The sequence below is a fragment of the Ailuropoda melanoleuca genome, chromosome 12 (assembly GCF_002007445.2).
Source record: "Ailuropoda melanoleuca isolate Jingjing chromosome 12, ASM200744v2, whole genome shotgun sequence".
Classification (NCBI taxonomy): Eukaryota; Metazoa; Chordata; class Mammalia; order Carnivora; family Ursidae; genus Ailuropoda; species Ailuropoda melanoleuca.
The window spans coordinates 34,785,586-34,807,456 of record NC_048229.1 but is presented as its reverse complement, the minus strand read 5'-3'; the positions used below and the strand labels follow the sequence as shown (position 1 = coordinate 34,807,456).

General features: G+C 58.4%; 2 protein-coding genes across 5 annotated transcripts in view; both read left to right on the top strand.

Annotated features, from left to right (window-relative positions):
* Positions 1-1,310: 1,310 nt before the first annotated feature.
* TMEM145 (transmembrane protein 145) lies at positions 1,311-10,308 on the top strand. Of its 4 annotated transcripts, none has more exons than XM_011230722.3 (15): positions 1,319-1,629; positions 2,372-2,446; positions 2,563-2,640; positions 2,726-2,812; positions 2,908-3,009; positions 3,120-3,204; positions 3,317-3,388; positions 3,504-3,572; positions 4,226-4,306; positions 4,390-4,468; positions 4,613-4,706; positions 5,439-5,611; positions 6,658-6,778; positions 8,790-8,996; positions 9,965-10,194. In XM_011230722.3, the coding sequence occupies exons 1-15, from the start codon at positions 1,510-1,512 to the stop codon at positions 10,043-10,045; spliced, it is 1,524 nt and encodes a 507-aa protein (XP_011229024.2). In that variant the 5' UTR covers positions 1,319-1,509; the 3' UTR covers positions 10,046-10,194. The 4 variants fall into 4 exon arrangements, with proteins under 4 accessions (XP_034494042.1, XP_034494041.1, XP_011229024.2 ...); XM_034638149.1 differs by having other exon boundaries at positions 1,510-1,629; positions 9,490-10,107; XM_034638151.1 differs by lacking the exon at positions 5,439-5,611 and having other exon boundaries at positions 1,311-1,629; positions 9,965-10,308.
* Positions 10,309-10,717: 409 nt separating this feature from the next.
* The window catches only part of MEGF8 (multiple EGF like domains 8), a 38,194-nt gene continuing 27,040 nt past the window's right edge, over positions 10,718-21,871 (top strand). Inside the window, exons 1-9 of the mRNA XM_011230715.3 lie at positions 10,718-11,661; positions 16,294-16,457; positions 16,729-16,935; positions 17,697-17,877; positions 17,959-18,047; positions 18,447-18,862; positions 19,320-19,465; positions 19,599-19,721; positions 21,592-21,746. Coding sequence (XP_011229017.2) covers positions 11,475-11,661; positions 16,294-16,457; positions 16,729-16,935; positions 17,697-17,877; positions 17,959-18,047; positions 18,447-18,862; positions 19,320-19,465; positions 19,599-19,721; positions 21,592-21,746 — 1,668 coding nt within the window. The 5' untranslated portion in view covers positions 10,718-11,474. The remainder of the gene's footprint in view (positions 11,662-16,293; positions 16,458-16,728; positions 16,936-17,696; positions 17,878-17,958; positions 18,048-18,446; positions 18,863-19,319; positions 19,466-19,598; positions 19,722-21,591; positions 21,747-21,871) is intronic.

Here is a 21,871-nt window from a genome sequence, read left to right as displayed (position 1 = left end):
GTTCAGAAAGGAGCATACATAGATCTTTTCACGTTTTAAGATTAGCAAAAACTTACTAGTAGAGGAAGAAAAGAACATTTCAGGCTATACTAGAAATGCTGTTGTGTGGGACAGTATGTGCATATAGTCCATATCCCTAGGCTGTCCTGGGACCTAGAGTGAGTCACGTCCAGCCCCTGCCCTTGATGGGCTTCTGGTGCGGCGGGCACAGGAACTGTGTTTTCAGGGTCACGACAGGAGTGACAGATGAGGCCTGAATCTGCCCGACAGACTTTTTACTTTGGCCCAAGATACATTTTACATTTTTGAATTAATTGCCTACTATTACAAATCAGTTTGCTTTAAAACAAGCAAAACAAAAAAAGCCCAACACATTTATGGCTTCTCTGAAAAAAAAAAAAAAAGAAAAGAAAAAAAGAAAGAAAGAAAAGATCTGGCAGCAGACCTACTATCCCTTCTGGCAACAACTGGCTCAAGCCAAGCAGCAGAGGCCGCCTTTTCACGGGGCTCACACTCTCTCACACTGAAGTGTTTCATGCACTTATGTTTCCTGCCTGGCCCCTGGCTTAGAAAGTTTTTTAAAATGATATTTTGAGGAGCAGCACATTTTTTGCAGAGGAGGGGGAGGAACGAAGCTAGAAATGTTTGTTGGAATCTGATCAGGAAAATGAAGCTGAGGGACTTGGACGCTACTCTGTAAAGCCTTTCCAGGGATCCTCATTGCCCACTGGGAAACCATAAGGTTGGAACCAGCCGGTAGGGGACTGAACTGGGAGATCACAGAACTTGGCTGAGGTCTAACGAGAAAGTGGCAATGCTGGATTTTGAACCCAGGCAGTTGATTTCAGTCCGCTCTGGACTTCTTACAACACCACTTCTTCTGCCCCGCAGCCACCCCGGTTCACATCCCAGGGAGCAGTGATTGGACAGGGTCAGGCAGTGGAGTGGAGTGGTTGTAGCTCAGGGTTCTGCCATCTACGTGTTTTGTGACCCAGAACAAGTGGTTTGCCCTCTCCCACTTCTGTGTCTCTGTGGGCACTTCACAGAGCCCATGGGATCTCCGGTGGACACAGCTGGGGGCTGTCATGCGGGCGGGGACGAGCAATCAAAGAGCAGTTTGGGGACTAATTTCGGGGGAGGTCAGGAGCGAGTTGGGGTCTGTGGGTTGGGGATCATCCCGAGATGACAGTCTGCAGGAGGAGGCACGGCTTGGGGGAATGGGAGTTCAGGGCAGGACACGGGGAGCCAGAGGTGTCAGGGACACTCCCAGAGGGGAGGGCTGAGGATGGGGCGGGGTGGAGGGGCTACGAGAGGGGCGCCGTCTCTCACACGGATTGGGAAGGCGCCAGGCCAGGCCATCTCGGAGGAGGGGGCGGGGAGCGCGGCGCCCGGCGGCCCCTTTAATCGGGGGCGCGCGCTGGCCGGCCCGCGCGCTCTCGCCGCCGTCGCCGGGCCGGAGCGGGAGCCAGAGCGGAGCTGGGGCCGGGGCCAGGGCCCGTAGCGGGCGGAATGGAGCCCCCGCGCGCACCCGCTCTGTGCCGCCTGCTGCCGCCGCTGCTGCTCCTGCTGCTGCCACTGTCCCCCCGCGCCCGGGCCAAGTACGTGCGGGGCAACCTTAGCTCCAAGGAGGTGAGCGCGCTGGGCCCTCCCCTGCCACCCGCCGGGCCCCAGGGAACGGGAGGGAAGGGAGGGAGGAGGGTGCCGCCCCGCCCCCTGCCGCCCTTCCCAGGCGGTCCCTGGGAGCCGCGGGGGAAATGGGGCTGGGGGTTATGGCGGTGGGGGGACTAGGTCGGTGCTGAGGCTGGGAGGGGCTGTGGGGTCGAGAGGAGACTTGGGGATTATAGGATGGACACTGCTGCGCGGGGAGGAGGGACGGGTTGGGAGAGTCGGAGTTTGGGGTGGGGGTTGGGGGGACGCCGAGGTGGTGCTGAAAGGACAGCACTTTTCACTCCGCGGAGAGCCTTGAGTTCACACTCCTGCTCAGGGCCCGGAGAGGGCCGTTTGGAATATTCCCCAGCATGAGATGGCCTCTGGGACCCCCGTGGGAGGCATGTGTGTGGATAACCCCGGGGGCATGGCAGTCAGATGGTGTCTGGGACTGAACGTGGCTGCGGTGGGCATCTGGCCCTCCAGGATCTTTCTCAGGGCACTCAGAAAACGGGAGAAGTGTTTGTGGGGAGAAGAAACTTGGGTGGGGGCGCACCTGAGGCAAGAATCCTGGACCCAAGGTGAAAGGATCACAGAAGAATTTAGGAGGTCCCCTTATGCTTCTTGGGAAACCAGCTACCCAAGTGTAGGGAAGGAAAGCTGGGGGCCCGTGGAGTGGAGAAGAGTTCTCGAAAGACTCAGCAGGACTGGGCCCCTTTTCTAGGACTGGCTGTTCCTGACGAGATTTTGCTTTCTTTCCGATTACGGCCGACTGGACTTCCGTTTCCGATACCCTGAGGTGAGCCTTCCCCAACTAGTCTCCATGCGGAGGCTGGATACTCCCTTGGCCTCCCAAGGCAAGGGCCACCCCAGCTCCCCGCACTCCCCCAAACTTCAAATCCTCTGGGTCTGCAGGCCAAGTGCTGTCAGAACATTCTCCTCTATTTTGACGACCTATCCCAGTGGCCGGCTGTGTACAAAGCAGGGGACAAGGTGAGGGCCGTGAGGAGGGTGTGTGGGGGGAGAGGGGAGAAGGTTGAGGCTGGCCAGGGCGTGACCATGTCCCTGCCTTCCCCAGGACTGCCTGGCCAAGGAGTCCGTGGTCAGGCCCGAGAACAACCAGGTCATCAACCTCACTACCCAGTACGCCTGGTCAGGCTGTCAGGTATGGACCCAGTCTGGGGGGGTGGACAGGTGCTGAAGACCGAAGGCCTGGGGGCTGCGCAGACAGGCTTCAGCCTTCTTCTTGCTCCTCCCCAGGTAGCGTCAGAGGAGGGAACCCGTTACCTGAGCTGCTCCAGTGGCCGAAGCTTCCGCTCCGTCCGTGAAAGGTGGTGGTACATTGCACTCAGCAAGTGTGGGGTAAGGGGCTGGGCCAGCCACCTGGGCCTTCTCCTCCTTGCCTTCCTGCTGACCCCCTGCCTACCCAGCCCCCCACCCCCACCCCGCTTAGGCCTCCACGCTCTCCACAGGGAGATGGGCTGCAGCTGGAGTACGAGATGGTCCTCACCAATGGCAAGTCCTTCTGGACACGGCATTTCTCAGCTGATGAGTTTGGTGAGCATCCGGGGACCCAGAAGCCAGGACCTTTGTGGGACTCTAGTGTGGGGTGTCTGCTGAGGGACACCCAGCCTGAATGAACCATTTCCTCCTTCTACCAAATTGGCAGGGATCCTGGAGACAGATGTGACTTTCCTTCTCATTTTCATCCTCATCTTCTTCCTCTCCTGTTACTTTGGATGTGAGTCCCGCACATGGTGGTAGTGGTGGGGTTAGGAGTTATGGGGGGAGGGTTGGGGGAGGTGAGCTACTCTCTCTTCCTGTCTGTGAGCCCCCTTCCCTTTCTTCTCTTCTAGATTTGCTGAAAGGTCGTCAGTTGCTCCATACAACTTATAAAATGTTCATGGCTGCAGCAGGAGTGGAGGGTGAGGTTTGGAGTAACCCAACTTTGAGTTCTGTCAGAGGAGGGACCTAGGGTCCAGACACCTGGGTCTGAGGGAAGAGAGGCTGAGGCCTGGACTCCTGGGTCTGAGGGAGGAAGGGCTGGAGGCCCTGGACCCCTGCATCTGAGGGAGGAGGGATCTGAGGGAGGACAGACTAGGGGACTAGACTCCTGGGTCTGAGGGAGGAGGAGCTGGGGGACTAGACTCCTGGGTCTGAGGGAGGAAGGGCTGGAGACCCTGGACCCCTGCATCTGAGGGAGGAGGGGTCTGAGGGAGGACGGACTAGGGGACTAGACTCCTGAGTCTGAGGAAGGAGGGGCTGGGGGCCTGGACTCCCTGGTCTGAGGGAGGAGGGACTGGGGGACTAGACTCCTGGGTCTGAGGGAGGAGGGACTGGGGGACTAGACTGAGGGTCTGAGGGAGGACAGGGCTTGGGGTCTGGAGATCTGGGTCCTGGCGAGGAGGGGCTGGGGCCTGGACTGCAGAGTCTCCTAGGACATCAGTGGGAAGAAATGGTGTAGAATCCTGGTGGGGATGAAGGAGGGCTTCTGGCCATCTGGATCGTAGTGCGGGGAAACAGTGATGCCCCAAAGCCGGTTTCTGTCCTTTCCTCCCTCTGCCCATTCTCCCCTCAGTCCTGAGCCTCCTGTTTTTCTGCATCTACTGGGGCCAGTATGCCACTGATGGCATTGGCAACGAGAGTCTGAAGATCTTGGGTGAGAATGCAGTGGGCCGGGGAAGGGTGCCCGGGCTCTCTCTGAGCCCTGTGTCTGAGACACCATCTCCTCCCTTCTCCCAGCCAAGCTGCTCTTCTCCTCCAGCTTCCTCATCTTCCTGCTGATGCTCATCCTTCTGGGGAAGGGATTCACAGTGACACGGTGCCCAGGCTGGGGCGGGAGGGTGTGCTGGGGGCGGCGTGGCTGGGCTAGGGAGCAGGGCGCTCGGGTGGATCCGGGGGGTGGCTGCCCGCTTCTCCCTGACAACCCCCACCCCTGCTGTCTCCCCTCATGGCCGGCCGCCAGGGGCCGCATCAGCCACTCGGGTTCCGTGAAGTTGTCTGTCTACATGACCCTGTACACCCTTACCCACGTAGCGCTGCTCATCTATGAGGCCGAGGTGAGTACCAGCTGCCACTGCCCAGGCCTTTCTCCCCGCCACCCCCCCTCCAAGGCTTTTGGCCACCTCCTCCACCTGTCTGCCAGCCCTTCCCCACATCGCACTCTTGCTGGCTCGCTCTCTCCCACTCTTCGATTTCTGCCTGCCCATCTGTCTCTCCGAGTGCATGCCTCCCCTCTTCCCCATCTCTGAGGAGCCTTCTTCCTCCTCCCTCTGTCTCTCACTGTCTGTCACATTTATGCTCAGTGTCATGACTGAGAGTTCAAGAGTCTCACAGAGCTGGATTCCATTCTGGCCCTCCCACTCCCAGCTAGCTGACCTTGGGTGATGCCTGCCCCCTCTAAGCCAGTTTCCTCTTCTGGAAAAGTAGGAGGGTCTTACCTATCCCAGGGGGGCTCCTCTCAGGCTTTATATCACCTTGGCTTTGACTTTGGCCAAAAGATGTCCCTCTTAGCCTCAGTTTCCCCTTCTGTGTAGCGGGGTGATGATAAGACCTAACGAATTGATGCAAATGTAAAAGCTTATGCATGGTAGGTGTCTCGCCCCATGTTGGGCCCTTGGTAGCGAATGCATTCTCTTTCTCTATGTGCTTCTGTTTCCATTTTGTGCCCTCCTGCTGCTTCTGTTCTGACCAAGTACCTCTGCCCCCTGGGTGTGCAGGGGTGGGGTCTGGGGTCCCTGTGTGGAGGGCAGGGGGTCAAGGCTATGACGAACTCTCTCCCTTGGGTCCAGTTCTTTGACCCGGGCCAGGTGCTGTACACGTATGAGTCGCCGGCGGGCTACGGGCTCATTGGGCTGCAGGTCGCGGCTTATGTGTGGTTCTGCTACGCCGTGCTGATCTCCTTGCGCCACTTCCCGGAGAAGCAGCCCTTCTATGTGCCCTTCTTTGCTGCCTACACCCTCTGGTGAGACGTGCTGGGCCCCCACCTCTCCCTGTCTCCTGGCCCTGGGGCTTCCCAGAACTATCCATTTCTCAGGCCCTCCCCAGTGAGGCTGATGGCCTTTCCAGTCAGGCAGCTGTCCCAGAGACTGGCACTGACTCGCTTTGTGACCTGGAAAAAATTACTTTCCCAAATTAAAAAAAAAAACAAAACCAAGAGTGGCTCAGGTTGCCTACCCATAAAGAAAGGATTCTCGGGGCGCCTGGGTGGCACAGCGGTTAAGCGTCTGCCTTCGGCTCAGGGCGTGATCCCGGCGTTCTGGGATCGAGCTCCACATCGGGCTCCTCTGCTATGAGCCTGCTTTCCTCTCCCACTCCCCCTGCTTGTGTTCCCTCTCTCGCTGGCTGTCTCTATCTCTGTCGAATAAATAAAAAAAATTAAAAAAAAAAACATAAAGAAAGGATTCTCGTGAGCATGCATTGGGCAACATGTAAGGGCCTTGTGTCGGGCACTCAGTAAGTGTTCAATAAAAGCTAGTTGTACTTTTTTATCGTGCAACATAACATAGCAGCACAGGAGGCGGATTCTAAGCCTGACTGGGTTCAGATCCCAGTTCTAAAGCTTGTAAGCTGAGTGACCTCACGCAAATCAATTAACTTCTGTCTGCCTCAGTTTCCTTATCTGTTTAACGGGGATGGAAATTGTACTTGCTTCATAGGGTCATTGTGACAGCTAATGAGTTTAAATACGTGAGATGCAGAAAGTCCTTAAGTGTTATTGTCCTATCTTAGTTCATTCACCAAATATCTTTTGATTCCTTATCAGGAGCCAAGATTTAGGGTGGGGTGGAACTGAGTTATATTCAACCTAGTCTTTGCCTTCCAGAATTTCCCAGGCCAGTGGGATTCCTGCCCCCTTATAACCTCTGGTTTCTGAAGGTCACACTGGCTTCTCTCCAGTTTGGGACCCGCCTGGGCCGTGTGCGTGTGTGTGTGGCAGGGGAGCTGGGGCCATGGGGTGGGGATGAGGGCAAGGGCAGTGTCTCTACTGACCCAGTACCTCCCCTTCAGGTTCTTTGCAGTTCCTGTGATGGCCCTGATCGCCAACTTCGGGATCCCCAAGTGGGCCCGGGAGAAGATTGTCAATGGTATCCAGCTGGGGATCCATTTGTATGCCCATGGCGTGTTCCTGGTGAGGAAGGGCATCCAGGTGGGGTGGCAGCCTGAAGGGTGGAAGATGCGTGAGGCTTCCCACCCCTGATCTGTCTGAACCTTCTGTTCTGAGCTTTCCATCCATTTCTTTCACTTCATCCCTTTAGTCATCCAACAGACACTTACTGAGAGCCTGCGGGGTTCCTGCAGGCTACTCTCCTGTGTCCCTGCCTCCCCCCAGTCCACCCTCTTTTATTCCTCCCTCCCACTTTGTCCTGGCCTCTTCCCTAATCCTACCCCCACTTTTTTTCCTTAAATAAACTGCACTCAATGTGAGGCTCGAACTCACGACCCTGTGATCGAGAAGCCACATGCTGTACCAACTGAACCAGTCGGGTGCCCGATAACCCCACCCTCTTTCTTTGACCCCCTCCCATTCCCATTCCCGACCCTGTGTCCCCAGACTCTCACACTTCCCTTCTGTATCCCACTGCCTTTCCCAAACCCCATGGTCACTACTCCACCCTTCCCCAACGCATTCTCCCATCTGCCATCACAGGCCATTGTCCAGGAAGAAGCAGGTGGGGTGGGCCAGGCTGGGGTCCCAGGGGGCCTGGATCTCAATGACATCAAGAGGGTATCAGCACCAAACCTCTTCTTTGCCCTGGTTTATATCCTCTCTGGCTTTTTGGGTAACAGTTCAGATACCCATATGGTCATATATCTTGTTTAATTGTCAGAGCAGCCCCCAGGACAGAATGGATAATGGTCATTGAACCCACTTTGCAGAAAAGGGAAGGAACTAAGGCCCAGACAGGGAGGTGACCTGCTAGGGCTCCATGGCCTTTGGTGTTAGGGCGGGGACTTTGAGCCCAGTCCTTCTCCAGCAGACCATCAGAGGGAGCCAGATGGGGATACAGTCATTGATGAGGGCCCCAGGTCCTGACTGATCCCAGGGGTCCACAATGTGCTCTGGGTGGGGAATGTACTCAGTCACAGATGGCCGGGTCCCCCATCTTCCACCCCAGAGCCCGACTTAGTTACAGACTGACCTTCCCAGGACAGCCCTTCTTGAAGCTCTGTAGGAAGTCAGAAAGGGACAGAAAGAGGAGAAATGCAGGGAACCATCATGTGCCAAGCTCTACACTAGGGGTTTGCATTTCTACCCTCTCCTCATCTTTCCAAGCAGGCCTACTTTTCCCCAGTGAGGCTCAGGAAGTTTTATCAATATGCCCCAGATCCCATGCTCAATGATCTGTGGGGCATGAGAGGTCGGGTGTGGGCCCGAACATGGAAATGCAGTGCCCTTTTAGCTATAGTTCACCTTCAGCCAGTTTCTTTCCTAAAAATTAGTTCAGCACAGCTCCTTGTCCCCTATTGAGCACAACCTGGGGGGGGGGGCTCATGCTGGGCTCCCATGTGCAGTGCTAGAGTCACACCCAGTCCCTGCCCTCATGACTTACTAGACTAACTGGGGACACATCTCTACACTCGACCGATAGTTATCGAGTGCTTATGAGCCAGGTACTGTTCTAGAAGGTATTGGGGATTCAGCAGGGAACTGAACAAATTCCTGCCTTCATGGTGGGAACATTCCAGAGTCTATCCGGTGTTGTCCCAATTGACCTTTCTGTGTTTGTGCAAATATCCTATACTCTGTGCTGTCCAAAAAAATAGCTACTATCCACATGTGGTTACTGAGCACTTCAGTGCGGCTCGTGTGACTGAAGACAAAAATTTTCGTTTACCTTTGATTAATTTAAATGTAAATAGCTCCATATGGTTAGTGAGTGTCATACTGGACAGTGAAAGACGCTGACACTTAACCAATCAGCGGTAGGTCAGTGATCAGGGCTCTGATGGAGGAATCATCCCGGGTGGTGCACGGAGGAAAAAGGTGGGAGTTCAGGGCACCCTGAGAGTCTGGAGTAGGTGCCAAATGCAGGCTGAAGGGCCACAGGGAATCGTGGGGGATGTCAAGTGAAGGGGAATTCTTAGGACCCCTTGTCTGGACAGTGCTTCTCCAACCAGCATCTGGCCTCTCCTCCCAGATCATGACACGCCCGTCGGCGGCCAACAAGAACTTCCCGTACCACGTGCGCACGTCGCAGATCGCCTCAGCCGGGGCCTCGGGCCCCGGAGGGAGCCAATCCACGGGCAAGGCCTTCCCGCAGCACGTCTATGGGAACGTGACGTTCATCAGCGACTCGGTGCCCAACTTCACGGAGCTCTTCTCCATCCCCCCGCCCGCCTCCTCCGTAAGCCCCGCGCCCCCGGCGCACGAGGAGCTGCTGGCGCCGCCCCTGGAGTACCTGACCCCTCTCCCCGCCCCGCCGCCGCCCCCCTCTCCCAGGCGCCTGGAGCCCACCCCCAGCAGTAGCGCTGTGGCCCAGTGGAACACCTACAACCACAACCTCATGGCAGAGGGCANGCCCACCCTGCCCGACTGGGTCCTGGCGCTGTTGCGCACGCCCCCGCAGACGCCACGCGCCGTGCCCCCGCCACCGGCCTTCCGCAGTTCTCCACCCACTCCCCGGCCGCCGCCGGAGTTCGCCCCGCGCGCTCCGACGCCGCCCCTTGAGTACCTTGCCCCGCTGCCCAGGCGCCCGGGCCCTCGCTCCTTCCCTGACTGACAACTGCGCCCGCACCTCGGGAGGGGGGCTCCTTTGTGGGGAGGGGGGACGGGCCTTCGGGGCCGCATCTGCCCCCCCGTGGGTCCCGGACGGCCTCTGACCCTGACCCCCCTCCCAGGCCGGGAAGCAGGTGGAGGAGACAGCGGTGGCGGCGGCGGTGGCCCCGAGGGGCCGCGTGGTGACCATGGCCGAGCCGGGCGTGGCCTCCCCGCCCCTTACCGCTCGGTTCCCCAAGGCGGCCGACCCGAGCTGGGATGGCCCGACGCCGCCCTACCAGCCGCTCGTGCCCCAGACGGCGGCGCCGCACACCGGCTTCACCGAATACTTCAGCATGCACACGGCCGGGGGCACCGCACCCCCGGTCTGAGCACCCTTGCCCACCCCTGCCCCATGGGCCGCGCGCCGGGCCCCGGCCGGGCTCCAGAACCCCTGCTCTATCCCGGCCCCAGGGCTCTGCCATCCTAGGCCTTCCCGACCCTCCCCAACCCCGCGCGCCCAGGTAGGGGTGCGTACTGTCCCGCTCCCCCTTCCCCCCCCCCGACTTTTGTGCCAAACGGTCCCGCGGGAGCCGCTCTCCCCGTCCCCTCCCTCAGCCCCTGCCCCGAGCGGCGCCGGATTCTGGGCTCCCGCTGTTCCGAGACCTACGGCCCCCTGGCCCCCTCCGAGATCTCTGATCCCGCCGGACCCCGGAACACCAGTGACGATCGCCGGGACCCTGCCCGTGACTCTCCAGGACTCCGCGACCCCGAGCCATTGCTCCTGGGACGGATATTGTGAATCTGGTCTCGACTCTGAAACCTTCCCTTGGATCTCTGTGACCTCGGACCCGAGCTCTGCCCACCCCTATCTCCATCCGGGGGCCCTCCCTCGGGTCCCCGGCAGAAAGACTTTTTCCCTTCTTGCCAAAATAAAGCGGATTCGTTGAGTTTTTATCTATGATATGGCCTCTTTACATCTTGATGGTGCTCAGAAGCGGGGCGGAGCATGAACCATTCCAGGCCCTGGACCTCAGTGTGTCCACCTGTGAAATGGCATTTTGGGAAGGGCCCGCATAACCTGGCCTTCATACTGGCCCAGAATCTGGGAGCACCGAACATCTGAATTATCTAACAGAACCCTCTTACTGCACCGCTCCTTTATTTGTACCGTCTTGTCTCCAGTCAGAGCTAGAGGCGCCCTCCAGTGGCACAAACTTTGCTTAACCATCCACCTGTACCCGATTTCGGGTTACGATTTTAGCACTGCGCATGTGTATTCTCTCTTCGCAGGCCAAGGGGCGGGGGGGGGGGGGGTCACTGCTGCGCACGCGTCTGGGAACAAATGGAAGTTTCCGGAAGTCTCCCTTTGTGGAGGGGTGGGATTGAATGCTCCGCAGTCCTCCCAGGGCCGCTCTGACCTGCGGCTCTTCTCGCCTTCTCTCCATCTTTCCTCCCACAGCGGCCGCTCGGCCCCCGCCCCCTTGTCCTCCCAGCGGGTCTTCCCAGGCAGCTCTGGCCCGAGCGTCCCCTCGTCTCTCTGATCTGGCCCATCCGGCTCCGGAGGGAGGCGCGGGTGGGTGAGCAAGGGAGTGCGTCTATGGGGTCCAGGCCCGAGCCCCTGAAGACGGGCTCCGCCCCCGACACCCGCTCGCGCCCCGCCCCCGGTTGGGGGGGTCTCTCTCGGACCTTCCGGTCCTGGCCCGGCACGACCCGCACCCTCTATAGAGGCCCCCACCGGGCTGTAGAGCCCTTCGCCCCCTGGGGACCCACCCGTTTATAAGGTCCGTTTCGGCCTGCAGCGGCCTGCGTCTATAACTGCTGGACACCGTTTATGGGGTCAGCTAGCTTATGGGGGCCCGTGACTATAAGGGCCTCCCACGGTCCCTAGGGGTCGGCCCCATCCGTAAGGACCCCATTTACAGGTCCTTCCATGGGTCTATAGGGCCTGGCCTGCGGCTGCCAGAACCCGCCTACGGCGGCGGTTCCCTTCGTGGGGTCTGCAACTCCTGGACCTCCATGGTCTACAAGGCCATGTCCCGTCTATAGAGGTCACATTTGCAGGGCCTCACGCCGTGTGGAGGGTCCTCTCCCGGTCTTCAGGGGCTGTCCCGTGCGGGAGGCGGCGATGGCCCTGGGCCCGGCTCTGGCCGTGGCCCTGGCTCTATCTTTGGTCCGGCTGGGGCCGCTGTTCCCTGAGGCCCAGGCAGGGGACTGCAAGGGGCAGCGGCAAGTGCTGCGGGAGGCGCCAGGCTTCGTGACGGATGGTGCGGGCAACTACAGCGTCAATGGCAATTGCGAGTGGCTCATCGAGGGTGAGTGGGGCCGCGTGGGTCACACACCACCCATTCGCTAATTCATTCATCTGTGCACTCATTAATCCCACTCACCGCATTCCCACACCCCGGTTCTGGTCCAGGCCCTTTGTTCTGATATGCAGCCAACCTGGGCCCTGCCCCGGAAGGCTTCAAGTCTGGTGGGGGAGTTGCACCCAGGCCCAGATGGACAATTACAAGACAAGAGCATCAATGAGAGATATTCTGAATAGTTGTTAGCAACTCAGGCTCTGAGCCCAACCACCTGCTTCAAATTTGGGTTCCACTTCTCACAGTAGCTTTGCGAATTTGGGCAGGCAGCTTCCTTTCTCTGAGGTCCAGCTTCCCCTCCTCCCAAGTAGGGTTCATACTAGTACTGACCTCGTAGGGTTGTTGGAATTAAATGAGAACACTATGTAACGTGCCTGGCACATAGTAAGTACACAGTAAATGGTATTAGGATTATACTGTTGTTATTTTTAAAGTACTTCAATAAAGGCATTTTTTTCAGTCATTCATGTGCCAGACATTATATTTGCTGTTGGGACATAACAGAGGCCAAGACAGCCCTAGCGATCCTTGATGACTAGGGACTTAGAATCCAGTGGGGAAGACAAACACATGAATAGACAGTGACAACCTAGAGTGGCTGGGACTGTGATGGAGGAACCCTAGGGGCCTGTGGGAGCGCAGAGGAAGTACCTGGCCTGGGGGCTGGGAGAAGAGAGAGGGCTTCCTGGGGAGGAGATGTCTGAGCTGAGACCCAAAGGACCAATAGGAATCAGGAAGAGGTCTTCCTCTTGCATTCCAGAGGGAGCAGCCTATGCAGGGCCCCATCCTTACCCTTATGGGCTCTTAGTCCAGTGGAGGAAGAAAACCCACCCCCAAGGAGTGGGAAGCCCAGAAGACATCTGACTTAGCCTTGGCTGTAGTGAAGACCAGAGGCATGTGAAAGAGGGAACAGAAGGGCCCCCCAGGCCAGGAGAATAATCCATGCAAAGGCCTGGCAACAGGAGGGATGATGCTTTTGAAGACCTAGAAATCCAGTGTGCTGGGACACAGAATACCAGAAGACAAACAGTGAACCGGAGGGTGGAAGACTGATTTTTGAGCTGTACCCTGAGGGCATTAGGGAGGTGGAAAAGTCCAAAGGCAATGGCCGGAAAAGTCCGGGAAGGCTTCTCGGCAGCGGATGTAGGAGCTGGCGTCCAAGGAGCGGTAGGAGTTCCCCAGAGGAGGTTCTGGGCAAAGGCCAGAGGCATGATGGCCCAGATCACGCCTGGCCTCCCTTTACAGGCTGCAGACCTTGGTCTTTATCTGGGGACACAGGAGTTGTGGGAGGGTTTTGAACAGGGAAGGACATGATCTGATTTATGTTTTAAGGTCTCTGTGGCTGTCTTATGGGGTGTGGATGAAGCATGTTTCTTGGAGATGAGTGTGTCTGTCCCCAGCTTGGGGGCCGTTCCTGTCTGGGGGAATGGGTGAGCACAGAATGGGAAGTATGGGAATGTGTTTAATGTATACATTGTTCTCTGGCCTTAAAGAGCCCCAGCCTGGTTGGGGATGGTAAGGCTGGGTGCAGACGTTCATCCTACAGTATGCTCGGGGCTTGAGACAGAAGGAGGTAGAGGGGTTGGGTAGATGGGCCGAGGGGGATGAGAGAATACTGGGGGTCACAGAGGAGGAGCTACTGGAATAGGGTTCTGAAGCATGTGTAGGAGTTTGTTGGGTGAGAAAAAGGAACAGCTTCTGTGAAGACAAAAGGGAGGCTGGTGTGTCTCAGGAGCCATGTCTAGGTTTTTCTGGTCTGATCAGACTGCTGGCTGAGAGTTGTGGGGGGCACCACAAGCAGGGGAAGACAGGCCTTGAATGTCCTGCTGAGCAGCTTGGGTGTTTCTCTTGAGATTCATGGGGAGCCACAGAAGGATCGTGAGCAGGATTTTGAGCCACCGGCCTGGCGGGGGGTGGCCTGGACTTGGTGTGCTCGTCTTGCGGGAGAGGAGGAGGTGGAGAGGGGCTGAGACCACTGAGAGGTGTTTGGGAAGTTTCACCAGTGAGATTTGGGGACCAACTGGCTGGACATTGGGGTAGGGAGGAGTCCAGGTGACTTCCAGATCCCCCTTGATCTCCCATGCTTCTCAATGGCTATCACCTTTGAGAACCAACACGTTCCCCCATCTTTTAAAACATAAGCAGCTGACCCACTTCCTTTTGTACCGCATTTACACTTTATTGTAGCCAGTCCTCAGGACATCCTCATGAGCAAGAGGCATTCTGCTTTTGAAAGGCAAGGGGGTTGGGTAGTCTGGGTGGCGCCGCCGTTAAGCATCCGATTCTTGGTTTTGGCTCAGGCTGTGATCTCAGGGTCCTGCTCTCAGGGCTGTGAGCTCGAGCCCCGAGTCAGGCACCTCACTCAGCTCAGAGTGGAGTCTACTTGGGTTTCTCTCACCCTCTGCCCCTCCCCCTGCACTCTCCGCACCCCCATGTGCTCTCTCTTTCTCTCTCTCTCTCTCTCTCTCTCTCTCTCAAATAAATAAATAAACCTTTAAACAGAAAATGAAAAGCAGGGAGTTTTGGGGTTGGGTCTCTGTTCAGGATGGCATGGGGGTTGGGCCCCTGTTGGGTGGAAGCAGGAGACCTTGAACTTAGGGAGGAACTTGGGGAAAGCAGATAGCGAGCTGGCCTCCGGCATGGCCTTGACGAAAATGTACCTGTGATTCTGGGAACTGAGCTGGCAAGATTCTGGGAGGTCTGGTAGCCTGGTCTGGCGAAATGGTTTTTCATTCCCCAGACCGTGGTTTGGGGTTTGTGTGATGTTCTCAGGGGCTCTGGTCAGAGCCTGAGGGAGAGCTGCGAACTTCAGTATTTTCTTTTGTGCGGTTCTGCGTTCGTTCATTCCTTCATCCAGCATTTCCTGAGCCCTTGCTCTGTGCCAGGCCCTGTGCTGCTTAGTGTCAGGGAAGGACCCCAAGATGAGTTAGGCCTGCCCTGTGGGCCTCCTTGGCTGTGGAGACAGACCCAGACCCATTCCTCTCCTGGCGCAGAGGAGTGAAGGTTATGATGGAAAGTAAGAACCCCCAAGATAGGCACCTAACCTAGCCAGGGGGCATCAGGGAATGCTTCTTGGAGGAGGTGGGGAGGTTTGCTGGTGCGAAGGGAGGAGGTACTCCAGACAGAGGGAAAGGCTTGTGCAAAGGCCCAGCTCCTGATGAAGTTGCAGGCAGCAGGGTGGCGTGAGATAAGAGGAGACTTCAGACGCCAGGTTAGAGTCGCCATCTTGAATCTTCCCACCAGCCTTGGCGGGTGGGGGAATATCTCCATCTTCCATCAAGGAAAGCTGAGGCTCAGAGAGCCCGTGGAACCAGCCCAAGATCACATGGCTAGTGAGTGGTGTGTGAGCATCTCTAGTGTAGAGAAGCGTGCTGAGGGGCATGGGGGAAGGGGCCAGCCCAGGGTCCCCCAGCAGGTCGAGAGCAGAGCTAGCTTCCTGAGCCCCTAGTGTCAGATGTGGGGTGAGGGTTACGGAAGGCTAGGCCTCTTCCGTGGTCACAGCCGGATGTCAGCCGGGACTACAGTCACCTGGGCGGGAGGTCCTCGAAAGCTCCCTCACGGGGCCAGCGGTTGCTGCTGGCCGTCAGCTGGGAGCTCAGCTGGGGCCGTCAGCTGGGACGCCGACACATGCCCCCCCCCCCCCCGGGCTTTGGCTTTTCATAGCCGGACAGCTGTGTTCTGAGAAGGAGCATTGTGTGATGTCCAGGTAGAAGCTGCGAGGCTTCTGTGGCTTAGCTGTGCAGGTGCTGGCAGGCCTCCTCTGCTGGTTTGTACTGGTCCCGCTAGGCTTTCTGAGGGTCTTCCCAGGTGCAAGGGGCAAGGAACCAGCCCTCACCTCTCGATGGGAGGAGCGGCCAAGAGGTTTGAATTGACCTCAGTACCATGATAGCTCCACTTTACAGATGAAGAAACAGACCCAGAGAGGTTAGGGGACTTGCCCAGGGCCACACAGCTAATAGCTAGTAAGCGGCAGCGCCAAGATGTGAGGCCAGGCAGTCTGGCCCAAGTCTGTGCCTTCAGCTACTGCAGTAAACTGAGCCAGGACCTGGGGGGTGGGGGTGGGGCGAGAGGAGCTGTGGCCCTTCAAGGCTCTGCCAGTCCAGGGGGAAGAAGCCGGCCTCTTCCCTTGGAGCTCAAGTAAGCCTGGAACAGGAGACCTTCCTAGAGGTCCTTTTCCATCTAGGAGTATGCTTCTGTGCTCAGGCTTAGTGTCTGAGGCTCAGGAAAACACAAGAATAGCTCTGTGTGACAACCCCCCCCCGCACCCCCACCCCCGGGGTGGGGTTCTTTCTGGGGCACTTCAACTTTCCCATCTGAATGGTGGGAGGTGTTCAGCCTGGTCTCAGGAGTCCTTTCCAGGGCTGACACTATAATTCCTTCTCTGGGCCCTGTCCTTGCTGTCACAGCTCTGACCTCCCTGGACTGTGAGACCAGGGACCCCTCGAAGGCAGGGCTCAGGTCTGACTCATCTTTGGGCCTCCAGTATCACCTTGGCAGGCCTTGGTATTTTTGGGTGGGGTACATCGAGGCGCGGGGAGAGGGTCCACATCTGAGCCCAGCCCCCCTGCTCTCACTGCCCAGCCCCAAGCCCTCAGCACCGGATCCTGCTGGACTTCCTTTTCCTGGACACGGAATGCACTTACGACTACCTGTTCGTGTATGACGGGGACTCTCCCCGAGGGCCCCTGCTTGCCAGTCTGAGTGGGAGCACTCGGCCTCCCCCCATTGAGGCCTCCTCAGGCAAGGTTGGTGGGGCCGGGCTGTAGGGGGGCCAGACTGTGGGGCTCTGGCTGGAGGTCTAGGAGGAGTTTGGAGGAGGGGGGAGTCTATACACAGACGAGACAAAAGAGGGGCAGGGGCAGAGAGACAGCAGGAGAGACTTGGCCAAAGGAGGGTGGAGAGAGACCAAGAAAGGGGGTGGGGACGCCCGGGGTGGGGTGGGGATGGGAGCAGCCCACCCTCCCAGTCCAGTCCCCGAGTGCCTGGAGTCCCCGAGTGCCCGTCTTGTGCCCCTAGATGCTGCTGCATCTCTTCAGCGACGCCAACTACAACCTGCTGGGCTTCAATGCCTCCTTCCGCTTCTCCCTGTGCCCGGGGGGCTGCGGCAGCCACGGGCAGTGCCGGGCCCCCGGGGTGTGCGCCTGCGAGCCCGGCTGGGGGGGCCCTGACTGCAGCCTGCAGGAGTGTCCAGCCTACTGCGGCAGCCATGGCACCTGTGCCTCGGTGAGCCTGTCCCCAGCCATGGTCCCCCCCCCACTACGGCCCTGATCTGTGACCACACCTGCGGCTCCATCTCCTGCCCCTGCCCCTCCCGGGACCCTGCAGTCACCCACAGTACTCCCCTCTCCTCCAGATCCCGCCCCCACCTGCCCTCCAGCCTACCCCACCTTCGTCTGGGACCCCTCCTCTGCCCGGGCGCACTCCCCTCCTGCCTGTAACCTGCCTCTCGCCTGTGAACCCCCCTGCCTTCCCCTTGCCGGCACTCCATCCTCCCACCCAGCCAGTTTGTCTGGCCTTGGGCCTCAGCCCTGCCTTCTGACTGCTGACCTCTGTCCTTGGGCCTCAGCCGTGCACATCCAGCTTCCAAACTGGATCACGTCTTGAGCCTTCCTGCCTTCACCTCCCCAGACTGAGGTCTTCCAGCCCAGGCTGACCTTGCCCTCACCACTACCCTTCTCCAACCTCTCTTGCTCTCTGTCCTGATTTTCCTCTCTGGGGCCTTCTGTCTTTCCCATTCCATTTTTTTGTTGGTCTGTTTGCTTTTTTCTACCGCTCTGCCTCCCTCTGGTTGTGTCTCTGTGTCCCTTTCTTCTTCATCTGTTGGCCTGTCTCCTTCTTGGCTCTTACTCTATCGCTCCTTTCTGGGTCCGTCTTTTTCCTTCTCCCTTTCTGTCCCACGTGTTTCACTCTGGCTTTGCCTCTCCTCCCCCATCTCTCCTTTTTTCTCTCTCCATCCCTGCCTTTGTGTGCCCGTCCCCCTCCAGCCCCTGGGACCCTGCCGCTGTGAGCCTGGCTTCCTGGGACGTGCTTGTGACCTGCACCTGTGGGAGAACCAGGGTGCCGGTTGGTGGCACAACGTGAGTGCCGGGGACCCCGCCTTCTCAGCCCGGATCGGGGCGGCTGGTGCCTTCCTGTCCCCGCCAGGGCTGCTGGCAGTTTTTGGAGGTGAGCCGATGGGGTGCGCTTCTGGGGTCGGGTGGCCTAGCAGCCTGTGGCCAGGGGTTGAGCCTGTCTGCCCCTCCACAGGCCAGGACCTCAACAGTGCCCTGGGGGACCTAGTCCTGTACAACTTCTCTGCCAACACCTGGGAGCGCTGGGACCTGAGTCCTGCCCCGGTACGACCCCCTGCCCCGCTTGGAGGCACCTGTCCACTCTGGCAGACCCAACCAGGGCCCCCCCGGAGTGACCCCCATCACCCCATAAGCCCCCACCCCTGCCGCTTGATACGGGCCCACCTCCTCCAGATGCTGCTTTTCTACCTCTGACTTTCTTTTTTCTTCCTGTGTCTCCCTTTTTGCATCTTATCCTTCTGTGTATCTCCTGTCTCTTCTTCTTGGTTTCTCTCTCCATTTTTGTCTGCCTGTTGGTCTTCTGCTCTCTCTTGGTCTCTGTATCTCTCCTCTGGGCTGTCTGTCTGTCTCTCCCTCTGCTTTTCTCTGCCATCTCTCCTATTCCTGCCACCCTGTTCTTGTCACTCTGTGTCACCATCCTGTCTCCCGGTCTCTTATCCACAGGCTGCCCGGCACTCCCACGTGGCTGTGGCTTGGGCGGGCTTCCTGGTGCTCATGGGTGGTGAGCTGGCTGATGGCTCCCTCACCAGTGACGTTTGGGCCTTCAGCCCGCTGGGCGGGGGCCACTGGGAGCTCCTCGCACCACCTGCCTCGGGTTCTTCGGGGCCACCGGGCCTGGCAGGTCACGCGGCCGCTCTGGTGGACGACGTCTGGCTCTATGTGTCTGGCGGCCGCACCCAGCACGACCTCTTCTCCTCCGGCCTCTTCCGTTTCCGCCTCGACGGCAGCAGCAGGGGCTACTGGGAGCAGGTGATTCCAGCAGGCGGGAGGCCCCCTGCTGCCACTGGCCACTCCATGGTGTTCCACGCGCCCTCACGTACCCTGCTGGTTCACGGTGGACACCGGCCCTCCACCGCCCGGTGAGTGACCTGCCCCGCAGGGTCAAGCCTGGCCCAGGCCCCTGGGCCTTCAGTCTTTAGTGGGCTTCACCCGCTGATGGACTTCTGCAGTCATCCAGGCCCACCTTCCTTAGGTCATTCACTAGTTCGTTTGTTCTCTTATTTGCTCATCCACTCACTGACTCTCTAACCCTTTTCTCGTTCTCTCTAACCCTTTTCTCGTTCTCTTGACCACTTACTTCCCACGCACTCCTGCCCGTCCATGCACTCAGCCACACCCTGTTTGGTGGCCAGCCCTGGCTAGATGATGCACAGAACCCAGGGACGAGCTGGGCCTGGGTCCTGCCCACCGGGAGGCAGGTGGGGGATAAACCCCATCACGCCGGTCTCACCCTGACTGATCAGACAACTCTTGAGAGCCCAGAGGAGGGAGAGAAGCCCTTCCTGCCCTGAGGCCGTCCTCTGCCCCTCCTGATAGGTTCTCTGTGCGGGTGAACTCCACCGAGCTCTTCCACGTGGATCGGCGCGTGTGGACCACCCTGAAGGGCCGGGATGGGCTTCAGGGCCCACGGGAGAGAGCCTTCCATACAGCCAGTGTCCTGGGCAACTACATGGTGGTCTATGGTGAGGAGGCTCCCTGATCCCGCCTGCCTGCCTGCCTGCCAGGGCCACACGCCTACACTGAGCTGAGGCTCCCTGCCTGGGTATCCCCACCTCCACCAGGCTTGCCAGCTGTGCCCCTTTCCTCCTTTCCCAGGGGGCAACGTGCACACCCATTACCAGGAGGAAAAGTGCTATGAAGATGGCCTCTTTTTCTACCACCTCGGCTGCCATCAGTGGGTGTCGGGGGCCGAGCTTGCCCCCCCAGGAACCCCTGAGGGTGAGTGGCCCCTCTTTTCTCCTGAGGTGCTCCTGAGACTCGCACTTCCCTGACAGTAAATCTGGGCTTTGGGCGGGAGCCACCTCGGTCCTTGTAGGGGGAGCCAGATAGATGCCCTGTTGGAGCTGGCCTCTGGAGGCAAGCCTGTGCTGGAGGCAGGGCGGGTCCCTGTTGCCATGGAGACGGGAGGCCGGTCCAGCAGCACTGGTCTAGGCTCCAGTCCAGATTTTGCCAGTTTCCAGATGCCCCAGGGAACCGCCTACATGCGACCTTTTCAAGGTCATAGAATTGGCACGTGGCAGAACCAGGAGGGCCGGCCCCAAGCAACCATCTGTACAAAAATATCATTTAATCTCTCTGTGTCTTAACCTGCCTGTCTGTAAAATGGGGATGATAGTAACACTTGAATCGCTGGGCTGTTGTGAGAGTCAATTGAGATGGTGCGAAGAATGAAGACCGCCTAGCCAAGGGCTCAGTATGTGGACTTTCTGATAGTGTTAGAACCCTGCCCCAGGGCCTGAGGGCTTGCCTGGAAGGGAGTGTGGAGAAACCTTTCAAACTTATTAAATGAGACTGCTTGGAGAATTAAAAGGAAGCCATAGGCCCACTGCTCGGAATCAAGCTTGTACACACAAACTGGGCATATCATTTCAGGGGGCTGTGGACTTCCGGGAGGCCCATCTCTTCTCTGTGCCCTACTGAACAGAGAGCGAGGACAGAGAACAGGCGTAAGGAAGGGACATTGACATTTAATGGGTAGGCAGGGTGAAGGGTTCCCCATGGAACCCTGTTTGACCATCAGGAATAAAGCCTTGGCCTGGCATTCAAGGCCTCGAATCCAGGGCTCTTCTGCCTGTCCCTGTTTCTCCTTTAGGCCAGAGTGTGAGGTTTCTGGAGGACTGTTCCTCTGTAGTTTGTGAGTCCCCAGGCCAAGTCCCGCGTGCTTACAGAGCGTACAGGTCGGTGAGAGGGTGAGGGGTCACCAATCACTGACCACTTACCCATCAGTCAGGACTCTTGGTTCTGAGTGACAGGATCCAACCTAACCAGCTTGAGCAAAACTGAGTTCTTGGCTCACTTTAGTGACAACTGGCTTCAGGCTGGCCTGGGTGCAGGCACTGAGATGATGGCATCGGCCAGTCCGCATTAAGGTTCGCTTCAGTCCAGGGCAGGTTTGTCTTTTGTAAACGGTCACCAGCAGCCCTGTGCTTATGTCCTGCCCCTTTAAAATGCCCAGATGGAGGAAGCGCGTGACTTTTTCCCAAGAATCATAGGAATCAGGTCCTTTTCCTGAACGAGTCACTGACCTGATGGGCCTGGGCTATGCCCCATGGCTGCCAAAGGCAGGGTCAGCTCAGCTGGAGCCTGGGGACTGTAGTGGAAGAGGGGGGTTTTCCAGAGGAAAATCAGAGGCTGTCTCCAGAAGAGAGGCTGGTGCCAGACAGACAAAACCAGGTGAGAGCCAGGGGGCCTGCCTCATGGCTCCCCGAGGGCAGAAAGATGGTCTATTTATAAAGAAGGAAACCAAGATTCAGAGAAGTTGAGTCTCTTGCCCAAGGCCACACGGCTAGTCAGACCTGTGATTTGAACCCAAGGAAGTGGTAGACCTCGGAATCAAAGCCAGGTTTTTCTGACCCTGAAGACCGTGCTCTGTCTTTTAGAGGTGGTTCGGGCAGTTGCGGGGGGGGGGGGGGGGGGCGTTNGGGGGGGGGGGGGAGGGGGCGTTCAGTTAAAGCAGGAAGTCAGAGGCTGGACTGAGGCATGGGAGAGTCGGTGTAGTCCTCTGGGAAAGGGAGCTCTGAGCGTGGGAGGGGAGATTGGCACGAGTCTCAGGTCCTTGGGTTGGGGGCGTGTGTCTGTATTCTCCTAGGCCGAGCAGCGCCTCCCAGTGGCCGATACTCACATGTGGCGGCTGTGCTTGGTGGCAGCGTCCTGTTGGTGGCTGGGGGGTACAGTGGCCGGCCCCGTGGGGACTTGATGGCCTACAAGGTGCCTCCCTTTGTGTTCCAGGCGCCTGCTCCGGACGTGAGCACTGGGGTGATAGGGAGAGGGTGGCTGGGGAGGAGGCAGCATGGTTCCCAGGGAGGCGGGAGCAAGGTGGGGTGGGTCCCTGGGAGAAGGACTGGCACTCCCTAGGGATACGAGAGGAG

Coding starts and splice junctions, on each gene's coding strand:
- TMEM145 (XM_034638149.1), top strand. CDS start 1,510: ATGGAGCCCCCGCGCGCACCCGCTCTGTGCCGCCTGCTGCCGCCGCTG. Junction 2,813..2,907: donor ACGCCTGGTCAGGCTGTCAG/GTATGGACCCAG, acceptor GCTCCTCCCCAG/GTAGCGTCAGAGGAGGGAAC. Junction 6,779..8,789: donor ATGCCCATGGCGTGTTCCTG/GTGAGGAAGGGC, acceptor CTCTCCTCCCAG/ATCATGACACGCCCGTCGGC.